The sequence below is a fragment of the Cryptotermes secundus genome, unplaced genomic scaffold (assembly GCF_002891405.2).
Source record: "Cryptotermes secundus unplaced genomic scaffold, Csec_1.0 scaffold338, whole genome shotgun sequence".
Taxonomy (NCBI): domain Eukaryota; kingdom Metazoa; phylum Arthropoda; class Insecta; order Blattodea; family Kalotermitidae; genus Cryptotermes; species Cryptotermes secundus.
Window position 1 is genome coordinate 31,458 of NW_019727092.1, and position 25,070 is coordinate 56,527.

The 25,070-nt window shown below is 39.6% G+C and overlaps 1 protein-coding gene across 1 annotated transcript in view; it reads right to left on the bottom strand.

The window, feature by feature from the left end:
- The window catches only part of LOC111864364 (dynein heavy chain 7, axonemal), a 167,945-nt gene that overhangs the window by 3,903 nt on the left and 138,972 nt on the right, over positions 1 to 25,070 (bottom strand). The window contains exons 41-46 of the mRNA XM_023851574.2: positions 22,525 to 22,753; positions 20,375 to 20,528; positions 13,481 to 13,614; positions 9,535 to 9,726; positions 8,126 to 8,352; positions 5,261 to 5,439 (exon numbers count right to left, since the gene is read on the bottom strand). Of these exons, the coding sequence (XP_023707342.1) occupies positions 5,261 to 5,439; positions 8,126 to 8,352; positions 9,535 to 9,726; positions 13,481 to 13,614; positions 20,375 to 20,528; positions 22,525 to 22,753 (1,115 nt within the window). The remainder of the gene's footprint in view (positions 1 to 5,260; positions 5,440 to 8,125; positions 8,353 to 9,534; positions 9,727 to 13,480; positions 13,615 to 20,374; positions 20,529 to 22,524; positions 22,754 to 25,070) is intronic.

The following is a 25,070-nucleotide window of genomic DNA, read 5'->3' on the forward strand; positions in this document are numbered from 1 at the left end:
TCTACTCGTAACTTGCCTCATCCGCGTACCATCAAAGTGGCCGCGAAGAGATTAGTCGGAAGCGTTCACATGTAGCCTCTATCAACGTAATACTATTCAACCGATAAGGGACTTCACTTATTTATTTCTGAAGTCTCCATGACGTTCATTACGCTTCTTCTTTTGAAGCTGGGGTCCATTCACATTAGTGGTGACTAGTCTGTAGTTAAGTTTGTTGAGCTTTCTGTAGTCATGCTGAAAGTGAAAGTAAGTCAGAAAACTAAATTACAGCTGTATCAGCGGGAGTTCGAAGGAGAGATGATAAGTACGGATAAAGAAATTCTTTATTGCCGCGCGTGTGAGAAAACAGTTGGTTGTGAAAAACGCTTTCAAGTGCTTCAGCATTTGAACACTAATACACACAAAGAGAATATTAAAATTATATCCACCAAAAGTGCTCCTATTCAAAAATTGCACAGTGAATTTTCTAATAACAGTTTTTCACATTTTTCCTTTGATTTATGCAAAGCCTTTTTCGCGGCAGATAATCCGCTGTGGATACTAACCAGTCCTACTCTGAGAAACTTCATAGAGAAGTGTACACAGTGCAAAGTGCCGGATGAATCTACTGTGCGCAAAAATTACGTGAAGCAGTGTTACGATCTTACAATTGAAAGCATTAGAGATAAGATTCAAGATAATTTTGTGTGGGTATCAATCGACGAAACACAAGATTGTGAGGGACGGTATATTGCAAATTGTATAGTTGGATCCCTTAATAAGAATGAACAATCTACCCCATATCTTCTTGTGGTAGAGCAATTTGAAACCTCAAATAGCTCCGCAGTTTCTGAATTTTTTATAAATTCCATGAATTTACTATGGCTGAATGGCATTCAGTATGAGCACGTATTGCTCTTTGTGACTGATTCCACAAGTTATATGATGAAAGCCAGTACTGCTTTTAAAGTTATATTTCCAAATATGACACATTTGACTTGCCTTGCCTATGACTTGCACCGTGTTACACAAACAATTCGTGCAAAATTTCCGCTTGTTGACAAGTTGGTATCTTTTGTGAAGAAGGTATTTGTCAAAGCGCCATACAGAAAAGAAGCCTTTAAAGCAGTAGCACCAAGCGTTCCACTTCCGCCAGAACCAATTTTAACACACTTGGGCACGTGGCTGTGTGCAGTGAGTTATTATACCGAACATTTAGAAACAGTTAGGAATGCCGTGAATACATTTTATCCCAAAAGTGCAGCATCAATTCAAATTAGCCAAGATGTACTAAAAACGCAGATCTAGAAACTAATCTTTCCTATATATCTGCTCACTTCTCTCATCTTCCATCCGCCATTTCCTCACTGGAGGCAAGCAATAGCAATACTACTTTGTATCAGTCGTTAAGTGTGCTCACAACCACTGTTTCCAAATTGAATTCAGTTTCTGGAAGAGTTGGTGAAGTAGTAGAGGAAAAAGTGCACAGGATTCTTTAAAAAAATCCAGGATATGAACAAATTTGTGAAATTGAAAAATTTTAGCCGGTAAACGTACTGAACTGCCAAGTAAAAAATCACTAACAGTGGAGCAAATAGCGGCTTTTGTACATGCGCCCCTAAGTTCCTGTGAGGTGGAAAGAAGTTTTTCCCGCTATAAGGACATCTTACGAGACAATAGGAGGAGACTAACTATGGAAAACCTAGAACATTTAGTAACTGTGAACTGCAACAGAAAAGAAGTTGAAAGTTCGGGGAGCTAAATGTGAGTACCATTGGTTTTTTAAATTTGTAATGAAATATGTTGGCTTTATTGCATGATTTGTATTTAAGTATAGCTTTTTATTGCAAGTGAATCATTCAGTGATTACATAAAATGAACTTAAATGTTTATTTGTTGGTTTTAAAATAATGTAAAATCATTTTTAATATTTGATATAAATTTTGATGTGCATATTTTAGTGCATATTTCCGAAGTTTTTCATGCATAAACGCATACATATTTAAGGGATTATTAGGGCATAAAAATCCGGTCCCTACTGATCATATATGTCTGAAAGGAAATGTGTGAAATATAGACTGAACAAATAAGCAGAATACATTGTCACATGTATGAAGGACTGTAGATGGGGTTTGGATTGGTGAACAGATTTATTGACCACTTACAGGTTGTAACTTGAAATAGCTATAACACTATCACTATTTCCACATTATAGAGTTCACTAGAGCACACAGTCTAATGTTCTCAGTCTGTAACTAGATGTTTCCTAGTAGTGACTCCAACATTGGTTATTCCTCTGCCTCCAGCTGTAGTCTCTTCTTCACATACTCCTCTACAGGACTGCCTGCTCTAATCTTGTCCTTTGCTTATAACATCTCAGCGCAGACCACATAGAAAACACAGCTGTTCTATCATTGCGTTAGTGTCTGTTGCTGCGGGAACATGTTTTCCGAGTGGTTGTCCAGAAACAGCCCTGGTATATCTGTCAATATCATGGTTGTTGCATAGCAACAGCTCCACATGCTACAATATTGTCACATGCATGAGTGCATATAGATGGGGTTTGGATTGGTGACTCAGTTTATTGACCACTTTGAGATCGTTACTACAAGTAATCATAATGCTTTCGCTGATCTCCACGCTTTAAAAATCACTACAACACATGCTAAGCCTTCTCATTCTGTTTCAATGGTTGTTTCCCAATAACAGCTCTTAACAATGGAGAGTCTTCAGCTTCTGTGTTCACGTTGTTACTCTCCAACGAATAACCAGCAACTGAACTAACTCCCAGGCTGGCCACCATCTTCAACCAACCTCCTAGTCTTCTGTGATTGGTCTTGCCTTCTTTCCCCATGACTCAGTTCTCATGGAGATTACTCTCCAACTGCACCCACGCCTTCCTCCTTAAGACTGCATGTCCTGAGAGGCTCCCTGATAGGGTACCAGTCAGTCCAGGTGTATCATCATATCCTACTTTTCTGATTGGTGGGGGAAAAAGTTCAAAGAGTGGAAAATGCTCCTACATCTCTGGCTCTTGACTTGCTGTTAGTGGTATCTTCTTCCATTTCAGAAATGGCCAACCCCTCCATGATGTCCAGTCACTCACTTTCCCACCCAATGAAAATACCAACTGCTGGCTTCATGACCTCCAACTCAAGAGTTTGTATGAGGGCCTCCTATAATATCTTCATGCTTTTCAGACATAGCTCCTGTCTCCTGCTTCTTCCTCTGAAGCCGTTGCCGGTTGTCCTCTCTTTCCTCAGATGTGGCTGCCATATTACACGTTGTTCCCTTATGTTGTTTCATTCCAGGCCATTCTGCTATCTCTTCTTGACCACTGGTCCCTTATGACCATGTCCTTTACGCCATGCCATTCCTCCATGGCGGATCATCCATCTGTGGGCAACAGCCAACTTTTTTTTGGACCCACCATCACCCTGGGTCCATTTCTTTGGCTGTCAGCGGTGCCCTACAGTGAGATGTTGGTGTCCACAATGGTCGTCCAGCACTCTGATAGTTTCCACTGTGGTCCCTTCTATTGGGGCTTAGTGATGCTCTAACTTGGTCTACATTTCTTCTGGATTTGCCTCCAAATCCATGGCTTCTGTCTTTTCAAGACAAACCTCTATTTTCTCTAACTGGGAGTTCATCCTGGCCATCATCCTTTCATGATGGGCATCTAACTTGGTCAGCATTTCTTCTTTCAGAAGTTCTTGGCTAGCTCGCATTCTTCTTTCATTTCCTTTAGATTGGCGTCTGCCTTGGTTTGGTTGGTTCTTATTTCTTTTCAGTTGTTTCTGATTTCAGCCAACAGATGTGCCATCACTTGTCCCAGTTCCATAGTGTAGCGATACAGCTTGTTACTGCCGTCTCCAATTCAACCACTTCTGACACCAGTTGTGACTATACACAGGGTTTGGATTGGCGACTCTGCTAATTGACCACTTATTGATCGTAACTTCAAGTAGTTACAGTGCTTTTGCTGATTTCCACACTTTACAAATCACTGCTGCACAGAGACTAGCATTCTCAGTCTGTTACATTCCCCACTAGACGCTTCCTGGTAATGCCTGCTAACAGTGGACATTCTTCTTCAGCTTCTGTGCTCACTTCGTTGCCCACCGGCTAATACTCCACGACTCTGAACTCTTGCTCCAGTTGACTATATCTCAGGCTGGTGACCATTTCACATCAACCTCCTAGTCTTCTCTTCAGACTCCCTTACAACTGACTCCTGCTCAGCTGGTGTCCTCCCTATATAACCTCTTGGCACAGACCACATAGATAACACCGTTTCCAATAGTCCCTCTATTGTTGCACATGGACTCATTGCTGTGGGAACCTGTTTGTTTTGCAGTTGCTACCTAGTAATGGGTCTACATGCTACAATATGTATCACCACCACTCTCATCACAGACCATGTAGTCTTTCATTGTCTCTACATATACACAGCCTCAGTAAATGCTATTTCTCATACTGGTATATTCTATTGTTTCCAGATAATGCAGAAGTAAGGAAAAAATTGCAAAAAGCCAACAAATATCACACTTTCTTGCCACCAAGATGAACTATTTTTTAATTTAAATCTTAGAACCATAAAAAATTAAATGACTACATTTGTATGTCAAATTGTCATTTTAGTCCATGATTTATTTTATCCGTCTTCTAGTGCATACATTTATTTATCCCCTCCTTTCACTCTCACTACATGTTTCGGCATCAATGTGCCATCTACAGGTGCTGATCCAACACATGACAAACTAAATAAATAAAATAAATCATGGACTTAAATCAGTGCAACAGGACGCTAAAATATAACATTGTCATTTTAGAACAATTTTAACAATAATGTAACTTAAAAAATGCTCGGCAAAACTGAGTCATACATGGTGAAATGTCGTTACAATTAATTAAATTGTACCAGAATCTGAAGACCTGCTAAAATATAATTAAGTGGATATGTATGTTATAAGTTGTATTTATTTGTTTATTTATTTCTTAGTGATTTATTCAACAATGCTGTCAGTATCTCAGTCAATATATTGTTGGCATATGTTGCAAATCTTGCTGCATATAACAACAAAGCATCAAGCCTGGATTCACATTATGATGCTTAAACAAGTTCTTATAAGCATTAATAGAATGTTATAAATATAGGCTTACAAAGACTCAGGCCTCAATTTAAGTATTATTCTTCAGCAGGCTAGTATAAATATTAACAGTATATACAGGGTGTCCCAGGAGGAATGTGCCAAACTTCGGGAGGGTGTTCNGAACTCACCTTCTCAAATAAACTCCTGCAGATGTTAACATAAAGAGAATATGTGAAGTACTTGGTTATGTCTGCAAGGCGTTTTGCAACATCTTCAGTTTTTTCAGCGTTGTCAATTGCAGCCTTGAAAAGGTTCACAAACCATACCAGGGAGTACTGGTACATGGGGTTAATGTTGGCCATGTCAGCTGCAGCAAACAGAGGAAATGTGACACAAAACAAGAGAAGGTGGCACTATGTAAAAGTGTGGATAATTCAACTACCCAGGTTTTCACTGTACACTGATGGAATGATAACTGCACCCATTTATAACAGAATAAATTTAGAGGTTATATAAGTGACTACTGAGTAATTTGTTCTTAGCTTGAATTCTCAATTCTGCTGCCCACCTTCTTCTTATGTCTTTATAATCCCAAGTCCATGTCATACTACCATATTTACACAATATATTTTGTTTAATTTCAATTTTAAATGTATATATTATTTACAAACATATATGTAAATTTTTGTGGACTATCATTCACAAGTTAAAAATTTATACCTTGCCTTGACATCAAAATCATTTGTCTAGCTTCTATATCACTGTCATAATGTATACATATAAACTTCTCACTTGGATCAGCATGTTGGTTTCAGATTAAAGTGCCTGTACATGATCTGTACAAACTTCATCTGGGTTCCTGTTTTGAAAATGAAGCATATGCCAAATTTCTTAAATCTAATTCCCATCCCACAGTAAATACCAACTACTCCTCCCATATACACATCCAATATTGTCGACAGAAATGCTACACTGAAAAAAATAACCACTACCTACTTTTATATCACCTGACACAACAGGTTTATATGAGTTACTGCTCAATAATTCATTGCCATGATAATAAATGATAACAAAACTTCGCAGCTTTCATGAGTCTGAGAGCAAAAATTTACTTTTCTCAATATCAGAGTGACACTAGCTTTTACGTGTGAAGGGACACATCCCAATACATGCTTATGTTAACTCACAATTTCAACCAGTGGAATATGCTTGCAGGATTCTGTACATGTATGTTCTTTTCATTTTTTCCTGCACACTATAGTCTCTTCAGCTACATTATCAATGACAAGTTTCTTTTATATGTAAGCGTTACTTCATTTGTGTAACCATCCAGGTAATAAGGGTCTTGAAGTTCTCATTTCCCTGATCCTTTATTTTCTATCTTTTCCATCATACATCCACATCCTACTATTATATTTAACCACCATTTCATTTAATTTTAATTTTAAATAGACACTCTTGGACATTATATTTCTAAATACAAGTAAATTTGTTTGTTCTGGAGTCAATCGATTCAGGTTATGCTCCAGTGGTGTACTCCTGTAGAACCTCCAGGGTCATAAAAAAAGAGAGAACTTCTTGAACAATTGAACAACTATTAACTTTTCAAGAAACACCCTACATCATTTAGTCGTTTGGTAAAAGTAAAGCAATCCCTGCATCAGGCCATGAAGGCCCATAGGGTTGTGAGACATTGAGGGTCCCACATTTTCTCTAGACAATCAGCTCACAGATGGTGGTAAGGTTGTCAGCCTTATGAGCTGGCCGCCCTTTACCCCCCATGAATATTCCTGGTACTCATTTCTTTTAGAGGCTGAGTCGTCCCAGGGTCATAGTGCGGCTGGAAGGATTAGGTAAATTGAAAAAAATTCCACCTCACCAGGACTCAAACCCGCGACCTTCCAGCTTGTAGCACAGTGCTACCGCATGCCCCAGCTGATTAATTCAACTGTGAATTATTTCACTTATACATTTGAATGTTTGCCTTTCATGTTCAAAATTTCTCTTGCAGTCTGGACTTGTTTGATTTCTCAAACAATTAATTTCATATACTTTTCTTATGGGTCTATTACCTAACAATATCTTGGGATTATAAAGAAAACAAATATTCTGTTATATGCCCAAGAATGTGTGACCTGTTGTCTTCCCAGTGCAATCTTCATCATCCATTGAGATTCCCACCAGAGCAGGCAGTCTTTCTCCATTCTTGCCTCTCCTCCTGTAAGTATGTATTATATCTGATTTCAGTCAATCCCTGTTCTCTTTTGTATGACTCACTGCATTTAGCCTCTCCAACTTATTCTTGATGTGCACAATATTATTGTGGGAACATCCCACATACTTACACGCTGTTCACAGGTCTAACAGACAACACTCATTCCTAAGTCAAAATCACATTGCCGGACACTGCACTCATATTTATACAGCACTTGATGTCCAACCCATCTCTAGATCATCATGTGCGCTAACCAATCACATTGCTGGCAGCACTCGTATTTATACAGCACCTGCTGTCCAGCCCACATTTAGATCATAACGTGCGCTAGCCAATCAGCACTCAAAATTGCAACTGCAAGTTTCACTCCGCCCATCAAGCATGGTATAAAAGGCGGAGCCCAAAGCTCGCACAGGATTAGGCTTAATTCCTGGTTTCTAAATACATTAGGTGTAATCGATCCCTATATTTTTTCTCTGGTGTCTGTTAAGAATCACTACACTCCAGTGAATTGTATTAAATGCCTGCTTCAGTATTCTCTATGCCTTATCTTTACAAGTATTCTAGCCAGTTCATCTGGTAGTCTGCCTAGTAGTCATTTATGCACAATTTCATTTTTTACATTTGCCAAGGAATACTAATTTTATCCATACAAAATACACAGTAGCACTTCCCTCATCCTAAATATGACTGAATTTCTTAAAGTGTGTCTACTGTCAGATCTTGACAGTCATCCTGGTTTTGATCATTATCCCTTGTTGAATTCCCCTGCTGAATACCTTCCAAACACACATTGCCTGCTCTCAATTTACAAGTATCACACTGAAACATTACATACCAATGGTAAAGAAGAGGATAACAGAATAATTTGGTGTAGGTCTGTACACAAGGCGAGCTTTGTCAATAGATATCTCTGTATCTTCAGCCGCAGACTGTTTCTCTTGGATTTCATTAGCAAGTGTCTTTGAGGAGCTCAGCACATTAACAGCTGTCTCATCCTCCAAGATATTAACCTCTGATGTGAACAGAACTTCCAGGATCTTGTCTTCTATCTCCTTTAGCATTCTGTAATAAGTAAGTCTCAGAATGAAAAAGACTGCAAAGAAAATTCAACAATTATAACAAGTTATCCAAACATAGAATATTATCTGTGTTCCTTGTGTGAAAAGTATAAAATAACTGTATAATGGGTAGGATGAATCCATAATTTGATCGGCTTGTCCATCAGTTTATAAGGATGTTTTGTTTCATAAACTACTTATTTTATTTCAATGCAATTACTAATGGATATCTACATTAAATTCATTTTACCTATATCAGTCTTCTAAACCACTCCACTTTCTAAAAATCAAACTTTAAACAATTTTTGTAAACGAAGTAATTATATGAAAGTTTCACACACAACATAAACATAAATCTTAGTGAGATCTATAACTTATATTTGATTCCCATTGAAATTTCAATTTCATGGCTCTGAAATTTTTTTACTTCTATGGCATTTTCTGCACAAGTTGTCCATTTTCTCTTTTTTTGGCACTCTGGATGTGTCTACTTGTGCATTTTGTTTGGTTATATTATTTAAGGATATTTAAGAGTCTGTCCATATTGCACTTCCATTAATTTTACAAGCCAGAAGCTCGCGGGGTTAAGTGCCGATGAGGTGGATATTTTCAATTGACCTAATCCTTCCAGCCACACTATGTCCCTGGGGTCAACTCAGCCTCTATCAGAAATGAGTACCAGGAATCTTCCTGGGGGTTAAAGGGCAGCTGGCGCTTAAGGCTGACAACCCTATCACCATCTGTGAGCCAACTGTCTAGATAATGTGGGACCCTGAACATCTCACAACCCTATGGACCACCATGGCCCATTACAGGGATAGTTTTACCTTTCGATTTACATACATTAATTTAGTCAACTACCCCTCCAAGTGCAAGCAAGATAGTATAGCAGTATAGCAACATGAGTTGGACAGTCAAGGAGTCAGAATTCGAGTCCCAGTAGTGGCAAGATATCTCTCCTCACCACGTTATCAGGACCAGTTCTAAGGCTCACCCAGCCTGCTATCCAATGGATACTGGGGGCTCTTTCTCTGGGAGTAAAGCAACCAGGCCATGAAGCTGACCACTCACCTCCAACTAGTACCAAGGCCAGGAAGATGTGGATCTATGCATCCACTTCATAGCTTACTACTTAATTAGGTAAGCACAGGAACAACTCTACCCTACCTTTATCCACCAAGCTCACCTTTTATTCTCAGCTCCCTGCATAATGAGCTGACTCTTCTCTGCCTCTAAGTCAGGTCGCTCCTTAGCAACCACAATGCCCAGCAGCTGGTCTTCCAACCCAGCAGGTGTTACCATGAAGTTAAGCAGAGTCACTTTTACTGCCACCTCGGGCAGGTAGTGTGGATTGCATAATTTTGTCGTGATGTACAGCCTTCAATGCAGTAGACCAACATTTAAATTTAAAATTTGGTTCTCTGAATGAACATGAGGGCACTAAGGAAAATGTCCACATAAAGTCTCCTGAACAAATTGTATTTTTATATATTTATTATGAGGTAATTTATTTTAATGTTTGTGTTACCTTATTTCATATATTTTTATAGACTTTATTTGTGATTTATTTTGTTCCTCATGTAGCAGCAGCCATTTTGAGCCTATTTTATGGATGTGTGTGGAGTCAACAACTTTGCTCTGATACAGATTCTATTTTATTGCTCACTCTCTTATGCCTCTTATATGCTCAACTGTTCTTTATGACTGATCAAAACAGTGTACAGCTATGTAGCAGTTAAAGTTCTCCACTAGCACACAGGTAGCTAGCTGTAGGCTGGGTAACTATGGAGAGCAGAAAGCCTACACCAGTCTTCAGCATTTTAACATCTACAACCAAGTTAGTTTGTGGTAATCACTGACATTAGATACAAATAATTCATAAAGTATAACTTTCTGTAATTATAAGATTAAGTATTCCATCAAGTGAAATGTGATAACCTAAAGGCTGGAGGACGTCTGGTTGCTCAGTTCAGAAACATTATCACAACGTTTTCTTCAGAGTGTAATTAATTATTTTAATATTGGGTTTACATTTTATCATGTGTGTGATTTTATATTTGTGTTTAGTTTTATATTTACTGTTAGCTCCATGGGACATGTTCAATTTACNGGTGTTTAGGAAGTAAATTCAGTTGAATTAGTTTTATATTTACTGTTAGCTCCATGGGACATGTTCAATTTACTGTGAGCCAATAGTATATGTCACAGTTGAATATTACTTAACAGGGTATTACATTTTGTGGAGACATGTACGTACTTGGAAGACTGGAGTTTGGGCTTTGTTTCTAGACTCCTGCTAGTCTAGCTGTGAGCTACGTAGGAAGGAAAACAGCCATGTGATCTGCCTCAAGGTGAGTCAGGCTGAACACAGTACTTCTACATCATGAGAAGGGCTGCTATGAGAGTAGGCATGGCTCTAGACAGGAGCAGAGGTAATTTCATAGAAACCAACTATGTGACATCCTACCTTTGAGTGTATGAGAGATACATGAATAGACATCAGAACTGAAGAAGCTGTACAACCAACATTCTAACAAAGATTCGGCTATTCTACCATTGTCTAATTAATGAACTATTTCAAATGCTCCCTCTTCAACCACTCAGTTGTGTGTGCTGGGATTGGGATACAACATGGTATGTGGATATATTTAAAGAATCACTTTTCCTAGTTTAAAAAAATTAATTTATTAATAAGTATGAGAAGTCTCACTTCAAATGTGGTACTCCAATTGATATCTCATGCATAAGACCCTTCCTTAAACAAGCTATAATTTGCCTATTGAAGTCAACTTATCATCACAAGAATATTCATTCAACAAGCCTGGTTCCATTGAAAAGATAACAGTGGTGGCTGAAGATTTTATGAACACAAAGCTTATTATTGGGCAATATCATGATCCAGTGACAGAAGAAACAACATGGGGGATTGGATTCAGCAGGGCTACATTAGTGAGTTTATTCCATCTGGGCAATGAGCCAGTACCTCTTGGATATGCTGACATTTGCATCCTTTATCTTAAGGAGCATCCTGGTGGGATGTACCAGATGGGCATACTTAGAGACATCACTACTAAATGTGGTGGCAGCCCATTACTCAACTACTACAACTGAAGAATTCAGTCTTTTGGGATATAATGCTGTGTAGTCCATTGAAGGTCAACCAATGTTTTGGAGGAACATGTCGCTTCCATCTTCAGGGTTGAATAATAAGCCAAGCAAGAACCCAGCATGAAGTAGGTGGCTCTGCTTACCACCTTCTTCATAACCACCACTGTGAGAATTTTAGATCTTACAACTGTTACATATGTTTTAAATTTTAAAATCTGAATTAACTTTTAACGGCTGAAGTGCCCTGATCATGCCAGTGATGAGTATGGTCGTCGTGGCCAAAGTACCCCATTTTGGCCAGTTGGGCATTTAAACTCCACTAGTGGAAGCGCGCGCACACGCCACTACTAGAAGCGCATGCACAGTCCTAAATAATTATTTTTAAATGTAGTAATTAACAGAATGACTTGAGAAAATCCTTAATAGAGGAATTAAAATGATACCTAAGTGAAAAACAACAAAAATAGTATACGTATGAGTTATGCCCAAACTCATCCAAGAGCCAGTACTTTTATTGCAGATTCTGCAGATTAATGTGTTAAAAATGTACAGTAAAATTCGATGTACATACCTTTTTTGTTATCTGCTTAATGTATATATAGGCTGAAATGAAACTACAATATTCGATTTCACTACGAATGCACGGAAAACAGATTGCATTCTGTATCTCAGCCATGATGCAGCTGTCTTTTCATGCATATAGAAAGGGCAATAATCTTTTGCAGCTATAACTGAAGGTCTTAGCACTGAAGAAGGGAACCCTCTAGCTATTTCTTGAATAGACGTGCTTTCATTCTTCTGTCCTTTAGTCAAAAGATTTGAAAATCTGAAGGGTGTTACAAAGATGAAAGGTTTCCCAGCAGAGAACCAAATTATTTTATTGCTTCAATCTCTTTTATGGCACCAGGAACTGCTAAAATTTGTCAAATGTTACAAACAGAAACGAATTTATAATGCAAAATAACTCTGTGAAGAACTTGGAAACCAATTTTGCAGTATGCATCAAAATTAAAAGAAAAAATTTGAAAATATATTATAAATCTTTGTATAAAATTTTTCAAATCTTCCGTTGTAATATGCGACACTATGTTCTTTGTTGATACAAACAAGTTAATTCCATCCATTTGTCATAAAAATTGTGTTAGATACAGCATTTTAAACACAATGCTTAAAATTGTTTAAGCGCCCTAACAGGAACGGACATTTAAATGCAGAGTAGCAACGTGCATTTAAATGCGCACCAGCAGCGGGCATTTAAATAAACTCCAGCCAGCTCAAGCTTATCAACATTTCAAAAGCCCAGTGTTTAAAGGTTAAGAAATAAAATCAGGTTTCAACACATTACATGACATGAAAGGTTATAGGGATATGGAGGTAAAGCTCCAAGGTTATGAATGTGTATTTTTAAACTTAGCACTAAATGGAATTCAGCTTGATGCTGCTGCCATCTTCATGCCTGAATGAAGATTAGATTGAAGCCTTGGTAAGTCCAGAACCATTCTGAACACATAGTAAAGGAGAGAAAAATTGCAGTTATCTGGAAATTGAACACTGGCAGTCCAGTCACTTTACTGACTGACTTATGATAGCTAGAACTTATCTTCAGCTACTGAAACCGTGTCTGAAAACTGCTCTCTCCTTCCAACTGAAACGAAAACAATGAATATTTGTTTCTTGGTTCCATTACTGACAAAATCTCAACTATGCTGGCTATGCATTGGATAATAAATGACAGAATGATTATGATTTGTGACTTGGGAAGGATATACATGTAGAAGGAAGTGTATGTAATTGTTTTAAATATGCTATGCTGGTATTATCCCAAAGGGACTGAGGAGTCACAAAAACTTCAGGCCAGTTAACCAGTCTCCCTCCAAGATTTGAACTGGGGACCTCCTACATTTGAGAAATGAGCTCTAATCACTACATTGAGACATTCCCTATGTTTTTTCTAAGGAGTAAGAAGGCAATAAATGATTGTCTATGACAGGCAGTAGCTTATTTTAAATTGTTAATTCACACACCTGAAATTTGAGTTGTATTCCACAGTGGAGTCACCTAACTTGATGCACAAAGTACCACCCTGTTTGAATGTCTGTTTCTGCAATAGTTGTTCTAACATGGCATCCAACTCCTCTCCAACATTTTCCAGCAGCACCTGAAGCGAAATCATTCTTGTTAACAATGCAATAATTATTTCTAGGGGTATTTAGGCAATGATTTAACTAAAATGTACAAGTATAAAAATAACTGAAGACATAACTAATGTGGCTGAAGTGAAGCCTGAAGCTGAAGCAATGTAGGGTTTTATAGCTGAAATTAAGTTGTAATATCAGAAAGAGGATGAGGAGGATGTATAAGATAAAAAATAAAGAATCAGACACAAGAAAAAAATTTGACAAACACGATGAAAGAGAAAAAGAAGAAAGACACATGCTTCCTTCATTTACATTTCTACAAATTCACTCATAGTCTTACTGCACATTTTCAAGACCAAGATTTATACAAAGAAATTATTCATAGGATAGCCTGAAACGCAGGATTTCAGCATCATTTCCAGCCTTCTCAGATGTGTCAGCAGACGTGACAAGAGGAACTGGATACTCTCTTGTAATATTCACATCTGACTCAGTCTTTTTATACAGTAGATTCCTTTCAGTAGGACATGGATAATTTAATAATAGAGCATAAAGTGCTTTTAAGTAAATTTAATGCAAAGTTTACTCCAGTAGGAGGAGCTGGATGAAATTCAGAAGAAAATTTCCTGGAGTTAAAGTTCTCCAAGGAAATACTATTCAGAATCTTGTAAATAAAGTGAAAATAACTGGCATATTCTCAGATAGCAAACAGAAATGGCTATATTGATATTAACATAAGAAAAGTTAGATTAAATCAGAACTTTGCTTTGACATTTATTTTGTTCTCAAGTGCCTTGAACAAGAAATTGGGGATCAATAGGGAGTGCAAGAACCGCTTCAGCATTACTGAAATTACAGCCTTACAAAACTGCAATTGTAGTCATGTAATCCAGCAGTGAAATGCCATTTAAAAAGTGACTGACACTCCCACCATAACTCCGGAAAAGTAGCAGTGACAAATGTGAGCCAGTGTATGTGGGAAGACATACTATGGTGCCGCCTATGGCAATAAGATGACATTGCTACTGCACACAGGTCGAATAGTGCTGCGTCATTCATGGCGGTGTGCAGGTGCAGTCATGGACAAAGCTCAGACAACATGGAAGCAGACAGTCACAGGCAACGGTGGACTGTGTGGTTTCTCTGGAGGGAAGGAGTGGCTGTTTCACACATTCACATGAGGTTAGCAGCTGTATGTGGGGAAGCAGTACCGAGTCACAGAACCGTATTTCACTGGATAGCAGAGTTCAATGACGGCAAAGATTGTGCGTCCAGGAACAGCATGCACACCAGACAGTACCAGCGCGTGTCTGACTTGATACTGGAAAACAGGTGTGTCACTTTCAATGAACTAGAGAATGCAACAGTTTGTCACGTGGAACACTGCACACCATCATCCATCAGGACTTGGAAGATGAAAAGGGTCCGTGCTCAATAGGTGCTCCATTCTCTCACCATTGCACAGAAGGAGAAGCGTGTGAAGACATGCCAAAAGTTGCTGCAGCTGTATAGTGCGGATCCAGCGGAGTTCTTTGAACATCTAGTCACTGTTGATAAGTCATGGTTCTGGCATGAGACTTCAGAAAAGAAACGCCAGTCCATGGAGTGGAAGCATGCTGGGAGCCCTCCTCCCAAGAAGTCACGACCGGGACTATTCATCCGAAAGCAAATGGCGATTGTGTTCTGGGATCAGGAGGGAATCCTTCTGTTGGATTGGCTGCTCCCCAATACGACCATCGACAGTGATCAGTACTGCAATTCACTGCACCAACTCCACTGATGCATTCGGCAACACCGCCACAGAAAATGGGGGCGCGGTGTTCTTCTCCAACATGACAATGTGTGGCCACATGGCAGTCGGCAGACCATAGCCACCCTGGGTGCTCTAGGGTACACCGTGCTGCCTCATCCGCCATACTAGCCCAATCTTTCTCCTAGCAACTATGCTCTATCCAATACAATGAGATGTCACGCGGAGTAAGATGTTCACCTCCAACGATGAGCTTCAGGCAGTTATCCAGCAGTGGCGCTGGGATACCCCCAAAGAATGGTTTGCTGTGCAAATACGGAAACTGCCAGAATGATGGCAAAGGTGCACAGACATTGGCGGGGAATATGTCTAATATAATCTGTTATGTATTTTGTTCCAATAAATTGTTACTGTGAAGAAAAAACATTTAGTGTAAATCATTATTGAATGCCCCTAGTATAACCGGTATCTTAAATCAGTTCACAATGGTGAACTTAATCACAGATTAACATTTTTATCAGATAAGACTTGATTTTGTTTGAATTAACATGTGTAAACACACAGAATGACATACACTGGCATGCAGAAGATCCACATTGTGTTGGTGTTTGATGTGCCATGAGTTGGAGGATGATAATTGGCCTTCTGTTTATGCTGAAATAATTAATTTTGATAGACATGTTAGGACAATATTGTAGGCATTATTCTAGCAACTCACAAACAAAAATTATGTGGACATTTCCAACAGCATTCTGAAAAAATGAATACTACAGAACATTCCATACAGACTTTGAAAAGGGTTTCTGGTGAAGGTTGATAAGGTGTGTTCTATCTGGCATCTCATTATCCTGACCCAACTGTGTGATTTCTTCTTCTGGAGATATTTAGAAGATAGTCTATCATAACAAACCACACACAGAAGGAGAATATGGAAATAGTATACAGCTTGAAGTGTCCAATATATAAGAGAAAATTACTTTGTGAGAAAATAAAATGTGTTTATAAGGTATGGAGAGTCAATGGGAACATTTTCAACACTTCTTGTGTGGGTATGATATAAATACCGCTGTATTAACTTGCTGCACTTCCACTATGACCCCTGGTGACCAAGCAGGGAATGTGAAATTTTATGGGGTATTTCCTACATAGCAGAGACACCATGCTTTGGTTCATCCCACAAATAGTCTCTTCATATTAGAGCATAATTTTGTTTTCTCCTGTATATTATACGAGTAATATCCCATAATGATCTACTATATACATATTATGCTATTGTTGTTAGGGGCATGCAGTAACACAGTTGGTTGAGGCACTATGCTACAAGCCAGAAGGTTGAAGGATCAAATCCTGATGAGGTGGATTTTTCAATTTACCTAATCCTTCCAGCCACCCTATGGCCCTGGGGTCAACTCAGCCTCTAACATAAATGAGTGCCAGGAATATTCCTGGGGGTAAAGGGCAGCCAGTGCGTAAGGCAGACAACCTCACCGGCATCTGTGACCCGACTGTCTAGAATATTTGGGAGCCTCAACATCTCACAACCCTATGGGCCTCCATGGCCTGTTACAAGGATACTTTTACCCTTTAATATTGCTGTTAATGGCAAATGTGAGTAATTATCTACTATATAATGTAAGATATTGTGACGTCTTACGCTATGGAGGATGTCCCCCCCCCCACCAGCGGTGATGTGCCGAGTGGAGCCGAAGTGAGCTGAGTCCAAGAACGTTGGTCGCTATGCAAAGCGAGTAAACAGTGGTTGCTAGACAAAGCAAGTAGCCGTAAACAACTCCCAACAGCGTTGCTAGGCTATCGGCAAACATGGCTACTAGGTAACAAGGAAGCGAGGCGTTTCCCGTTGTCCAGCTGAGGGTTTATAAGGGAACTACACAGCCTATGAAGTGTAGCAGCCTACGAAGCAGCTGGAATCTAGCCAGCGGAAAGTTATGAGTTAGCCAGGGAGTTAGTCAACCAGTCAGTTGTAGTCTAGTATTTGTGATACTGCCGATGGCAGTAATTGTGAGATTGTAAACTGTGTGACTGTAAGAGCAACTGTGAAATAAAATTCGCTATATCCAATATGGCGTAAAGTTATTTGTCGCGTTATACATCCAACACATGACAATTTGGTGTCAGAATTGGTTTACGAACTTGAACACACTCAATGAATTATACTACTGCACGATGGAGATGGAAAATTTCTTTGAATGCCTAGTGGCAATAACGGACGCCGATCAGGCGAAGGTAGAGGCCAATCGAAAGAACCTAAAAGACATGATTAAAATGATGGCAGCAAAAACGAAAGCCTGGTGACAAGAGATGGCCACCAGGCTAGAAGAGACGGACGCCAGCCACAAGGAGATGGTTGCCGAAACCAAACCAGAAATGGACGTAATGTCGATGGCCTGCCGAGAAAAGACGGAGGCGCATCTAGAAGAGAAAGAGACGATGGCCTGTCAAGAGATGGAGGCACATCTAGAAGAAGAAAAGCCGGCCTCAATGGACATGAAATCTGTGGCGGCACAACAAGAAGAGGTCCCCATAGTAATACCGGTCAGAGTGACGATGACCTGCCAAGAGATGGAGTCATATCCGGAAGAAGAGCCGTCCTCAGTGGACAGGAAACCCGAGGCGGCAGAACAACGAGAGGTACCCGTAGAAGACGCCAAAGTAAAGCCGGTCGGAGAACTGAAGAAAAGGTGTAGGGACTGAAATCAGCGAAACGGGAAAGTTGTGGACCCCAGAAGAAGTTGGCCGTAGCCTGCAGAGGGATGAGCCACCGTGTGGAAGTGGCACGGCAGAAGAAAAACAGCAGGAAGGTGTCCCGCCATGCAACAGTGGCATGGCGTCGGAGGAACATCTTCAGGAAATGTTGGACCCGAGGAGATTATGAATCCTGGATGAAGTAGGAAGATATCCTGCAGGATCTTCCTGCAGGAAGATATCCCATCACGCAACAGTGGCACGACGTTGGAGAAATGCCTTCAAGAAGGAAACTCCCCAGGGAACCTTCGGATGCCGGAGAGGGGACTTGGTGCCACGGTCTCGTGCCAGCAAGTGGCGGAAAGACCAGGAGGAACGACGATGTCAGCAAGTGCAAACAACGCATCAATGGCTGTTACGTCGACATAAGAAACTTCCGAAGAAAGACTTGATCAAGGACTGAACATTGTGGAGGGGTCGACCGTCTCCAAAAAGAAAAAGAAGCAGAGCACAGAAGAGGAGCCGGTAAAATAGAAGAACCGGCCTCCCCAGAGAGAGTGAATGTGCCATGGGAGAAAGCGATGTAATGAATGGGATACAACTGGATCTTCTGGCAAATTGAAAGGAAACCGTTCAAGACGAGCTGGTCTAAAGAGGGGACTTCTGACACCAGTGTAATGTGTTTAGACACTGAAGACGCCGTTCAGATTGTTAATTGGTTTATTTAACAACCTACAAGTCTTGGCTACAATTAATTATCACACTGTTATGGGTTTACACAATTTACAACCCTACACACAAATCTCTTCCTTCTATCCTCAGTAGTCTACATGGTTTTATAACGTGAGAGTTATACAAATGCAACTGTATCACACATTCCCAATTATTTCTCAGTTATCACGAACTATCACTGATTATCACACACGCGTCCGGTTCTTCTTTCCGAGACTGCTGCTATATTCCAACTGTCTTCGGCGGCTGTGTAGTGTAACTGTCCAGTTTATGGGATGGTCAATTGATGCTTGTGTATGGTTAGGGTTTTATGAAATTCCTCACTTTCACCTCACAATTTGAAATTTTCCCCCTGAGACACGCAGCAAGTGGCTTGGGTCAAGCTTGAAGCCAGCTGCCCATCAGTAAATCAGTCAATTTAATGCGTAAAACAAGGCCGAGTTCTTTAGAAATTCTAAACTTGACAGCGGAAGTCATAAATTTAGCAGCGTCGTTTCCTGCTACCCCAAAATCTCAGTTTGAGAGCCACACAGCAGGTGGCAAAGTTCACCCCTAAACGGTACACTAGTGGATATTCGCTTTTCTAATTGGAGGAGAATGATAAGCAACCTCCCAGTCTGCCTGGTCCAGCCAATCATCGTCTGAAGTGGGAGGTCCTTTGCCCGAATTTTGGGTAACCAGGGCAAATATTACCATTCAGAGGGTGCTTGGCAAGGAGGACTCTGAAATTTACCTTCACCGGGGGTACACGTGTTCTGATCCCCGTAAACATGCCCTGTGGTGACTATTAAGTGTGCGTCTCAGAACAGTAAGGAAGCCTACATCCACAGCTCTGTGAAGTGTCACTACAGTGCTGTTTCCGTACAAATAGTGCAGGTTGAATAAAGACTTCAAACAGTTAGTTGGTGTTGAGGTGACTTCCCTACGCCTAAAGCCCCACTAATCACCCAAGTCGTGGCCAGTCAACACGCCCTGAGAGGAGTCGAATTGCTCTACCGGAGCTAGCAGAACCGAAGGACGGTTACAGTAGGTCTCTTATAAACCCTCAGCCGGACAACGGGAAACGCCTCGCTTCCTTGTTGCCTAGTCGCCGTGTTTGCCAATAGCCCAGCAATGCTGTTGGGAGTTGTTTACAGCTACGTAGCAACTGCAGTGTCCCATGTTACATAATGGGTACTGCTGTTTACTCGCTTTGCCTAACAACCGCTGTTTACTCGCTTTGCATAGCAACCAGCGTCCTTGGACTCGGCTCACTTCGGCTCCACTTGGCACGTCACCGCTGGCGGGGGTGAGGGGGGGAGGGGCGTCCTCCATAGGGCAACACATCACAATATTATGTTCTTATACTATTACTGTTAATGGTAAATGAGGCTAAATGAAGCAAAAGCTATGTTATGCTGCACACAAAATAATTTAAGTGCACTAAACAGTGAGATTTCATAAACCTTCAGATTCTATTACCAGTGAATAAGGGACGGTTTCGTTGAGTTAGCCATCAGAAAACCGTAAACATTTAAGATTGGCTACATAGCAATACCATGAATGCTACAGTTAAATCTAAAAAATAAGCATAAAAAGTGACATTTCATGCTTACAGGTACTCCAAATTGGATTCCATTCTCCAGCACACGGGAATAGTCGGGGCTGGTAAAACGGATCACATTCAGGTTGTTGGACTTCTCCATGTTCTTAACCCACTTGTTTGCCTGACCTTGTGGGTCAATCATCAGTGGGTATCGACGAGCATTTCTGAAAGAGTTTGTGTATGTATTACAATCATACGTTTTGATACAATCAGATCAGACACTTAAAACACATCTTCAGCAGTAATTGAACCCACAAGCAGTACTGTCTGGCAAAGCACTCACATAATATCAAAGAGATCTGCATCTCTGTGCAAATGACAAAGTAATTTGGAGGCAGCATTTGAAGCTACCTTCTGCAATCAATTTAATTAAGAAGTACTAGGATGCTACACAGCTGCCAGCAGTACAGCACTCAGCAATAACATGTTTCACAGAATCATGAATATATTCATATTTCATCATCAGAATGTGGGACAAAATCATAGTTTATGTAGCATCATTTGAATATGTGACAAAATTCAAATATCTGGGAATTACAGCAAGAAACCAAAACTACATGAAGAAATTTAGAGCAAATTAAATTTAGAGAATCCTTACTATAATTCAGTACAGAATATTCTGTCTTCCTCTCATCTCTCTACAACTCTAAGATCAAAGTACACAAAACTGTAATTGTCTGTTCTTTTGTATGGGTATGAAGTTTGGTGTATTACCTGAGAAACACAGAATGAAGTGCTTGAGAACTGCGTGAAGGAAATTAAGCATGACATTATGGGATTATGGATGCATAGCTCCATGGATTGTAAATCTTGAAATAAATGGAGTTCAGTGATCAGCTTCATGAAACAGATGTTCTATCCCTGGGGCAGAAGTCCAAAGTAGGAGGTTGGGTAAACCCCCGGGCTGGCCTTGACATTGTGATTAAAAGTAGTAAGTCCCTTGTCTATTCCCTGGCCCATTTCATATTGAATGAGCTATTTTGGCTCTCAAAAGGTTAAGGGGCAAGTGAAATTGAAACATCCTGATATCCTTGGTATGATGTTCATACCAAGTTCCATTAAAGCCTGTTAAATGGCTCAAGTGATTGTCTAATGGAAAAAACACATGCTAACTTGGACATTATATCACAGATCCTTTTCCTTATACAAGAATGGAATGATGCAATCCATCCCATGGTACACAGTGTTTGTGCATGCGTTCTCTACACATTTGCATTCTAATGCATCTACCTGTTCCATAAACTTTCGATTTTCAGTAGAATGTTTTAACTTTTGATATAATTCTTATGTGGTTTGTATCTCCCTTTGATCATTTCAAGTTGTTTTTAACTCCATTATTATATTTTTAAAACTTATGGAGTTCATGTATTCATCCCTGTACTGCAGAACTTCTAAATGCATGTAAGCCTACTTCACAGAGTTGTTCATGACGTACAAAAATATTATGGAGCGTGTAATCATTAATATTCAGATACTGTCTACAGTACATAGTTAATTCTTCCACTCATGAATAAAATAACAATTTGAATTTTGCAAAATGATTTTAAAATAATCTGGTACTAACTTGAGTGCAATGAATGAATAACTTTACTTGTTTTTCAAACTTAAATAGATTGTGAGAAGTAGAACCATATATATTATGCATTAAAATATTCGGAGCCTGTCCATGTAGCTCTGTGGCAGTGAATACTGACTAGCTTACACCTCCTATCTCCACATTCAATTCGTGCACTCTTGTGTGCCCACATATTCTGGTCTTGCCCACGCTTCCTATAATTGAGATCTTGATGATTCTGTCTTTTCCCTATATCTCCCTATTTTTTCTTTCTTCAGTGGCCCTGATTTCAAAATAACTTATTTCCTACTTGCAGACCTTTTGTATTGTGGTGTATGTACATGCCTCCATGTGCATTTCCCATCTTTCATGTATGAACAAGTACAAACTGTGTGAATGTGAGAAATACCATGCCACTGACATTATTGAGAGTCCATGATAAGCTACTATTCCTCTCTGCCCCCATCATATTCGTCAGCACTCGATCTTCAAAATAAACAGTGTTCCAAGAATTTTCCTAACCAGGTGGACACAGAGCAGAAGGATTAAAAGACAATAACCACAGACATCACAATGAAAATTATTTATAAAAAATTAATTCCTACCTGATTATGATTCCATTATCCACTGAAAATGAATCAGTTGGGAGCCCGTAGATGTTCCACTGTCTAATCTCAACAGCTTCTCCCAGCACTGTGGTCAGTGTGAAGTTTTTTGAGCATATGACCTGAAGAGCACTTAGATGGTCTACCCAGGAGGCTATCTGTTGCTCACGGAATTGCAGTGTGAAGGCCCCCAGGTATGCCACCACACCAGATCCAATCAGCACATCACCTGGCCAGCATCACAGCAGTATTTAATATCATGTGTTATTAATATTGGGGACATTTTTGTAATTAATGAAGTGCAAAAATTTTATATTGTTTAAATTGCTGTTTTACTATATAATTATGTGATATTTTATTTACCAATCATTTGTGGGTTTAAAGAAACTCTTCCCAGCCTATATTCTTTGGCTTCAGTGCAATACAAATTAACAGAACCAGCAAACAAAAGTAGCTAAGGTGTTTCATTCAGTGATAATCGCTCTTGGTTTTTCTATTATCCTAACACCATATTCTAAAGTGAACTTGGATACTGTTCAGATTCTTATCTGTCCTTATGCAACTTAGTCAAAATGTAATACATAAAAAAAGGAAGCAGAGCAGACGCCTTAAACACACCTTGTATACCTGATAATGGCCAGTTATACTGAAACATGTTGTGAAATAAAGCATAAAGAAGAAACATCAAAACTGGATTTTGATTTAGTTGCATGAGGACAGGTAAGAATCAGAACTATATTCAAGTTATACTAAGTGCAGCAGGATGCTAAAATATTGTAGTATTCTAAAGTGAAGTTCAACAGTGATGGCAGTAAAGCATTCCCTTGTTTGCTAATTCTTAATTCAGAACATATGAGACAAATGCTTACCTACTCGGATATTTCCATAGGCTTCACTGAAGCACATTTTAATTTAACAAGCTCTGCTTCTATGGACATCAAATTCAGTTACAACATTGTACAGTACATTTCCCATAACTGAGACACACACCTTTTCAGAAAATATATAAACTGTACATAACAGCTGATACTGTACCAGCATGAACTTCATAGAGTTAACATGTCATATAAACATAAGCTTTCTAAACCTGACCCCATGTCCACGCCATATGCAGAGGGCAGTGTTGAACTAGGTGAAAGCTTGTCAAGGCAAAGTACAAAGGGGACCTAGTCTCTGGCACCTTCAAGTTAACTGAGATCTTACAAGAACCTTAAAAGTGGATGGCTTACAGGATTACGATGCAAGGCATGACAAACTCAGCAAACAAATACTGAATTTTGAATGTACTAAAACATCCTAACTTTAGAAGAGTACTGATGTAACACAGAAGAGCTAGCGACATTTATGATTCAGAATTGGAACAATAAATATAGTTACATTAAAATAACAAGGAGAATTACCGGGAATAATTGAAAGTGTGGAAATAGGGAGGGCTGATGTCCTGGGCTTGAGTAAAAGAAAATGGAAAAATACAGGCTACAAAATATTAAGGAAAAGAAACAATACTTGATGGAGTGGTATGAAAGAAAAATGAAATGTAGTGGAAACAGTAGTCTCAAATCACCTAGTAAACAAAACAATAGATGTATAATACACATGTGGGAACATCCCACATACTAACACGCGGTTTCGCTGGTCTAACAGACAGCACTCACTCCTAGTCAGTATCACATTGCTGCATGTTGCTGCCACCACTCATATTTATACAGCACTCAATGTCCAGCCCACCTGTAGATCATCACGTGCACCAGCCAATCAGTGCTCACAATTGCAACTTCAAGTATAAGCTCCGCCCAGCAAGCATGGTATAAAAGTGGAGCCCAAAGCTCACAATCATCAGTGATCACATTCAGTGATCAGAGTCATGAGCTGTTGACTGCGCCAAAGACAGCTGCCGCAACTCTCAGCAACCACACTCTGCTACCAGACAGCTAACGTAGCTGCCGCAGCTCTCCAGCAACTGAGCCGAGACAACAGCTCAGTCATCATCCGCACCATAACCAGCTGCTCCTACCGGTGCACGCAGCACCAAATCACGGGATGGACAAACCAGCTGAACAGCCGTAAAGACCTGGTCTACTACAAAGGAGCAAATTCTGCCAGCACACTCACTGTGGAACAAACTGCCCTGTTCAGGGCCAGCCAACTTTTGAACATCGACATTCCACATAGCTTTGCAGCTATTCTGTACATTCAATTTATACAATTTAATATATACAATTGTTACAGTTTTATGTGGTTGTCTTTTAGAACATCGACAATCCCACACACAAATAGTAAAATGATGTAAGTTTTTATTTGGGGAGAACTGATAAATTTTATTCACGGTGTATATGTACGAGGGGGTACCCAAAAGAAACTGAACTTATTTTTTTAAACTTATTTATTCAAATTTTAAGCACAAACCTTCAATCCCCTTCAAAGTACTCTCCACTTACACTAATACACTTGTCTAGTCTTTTATTCCATTTTTCAAAACATTGTCTAAATTCATCTTTTGAGATGCTTGACAGCGCCTCCGTCATTTTTTCCTTCACCTCAGCAAC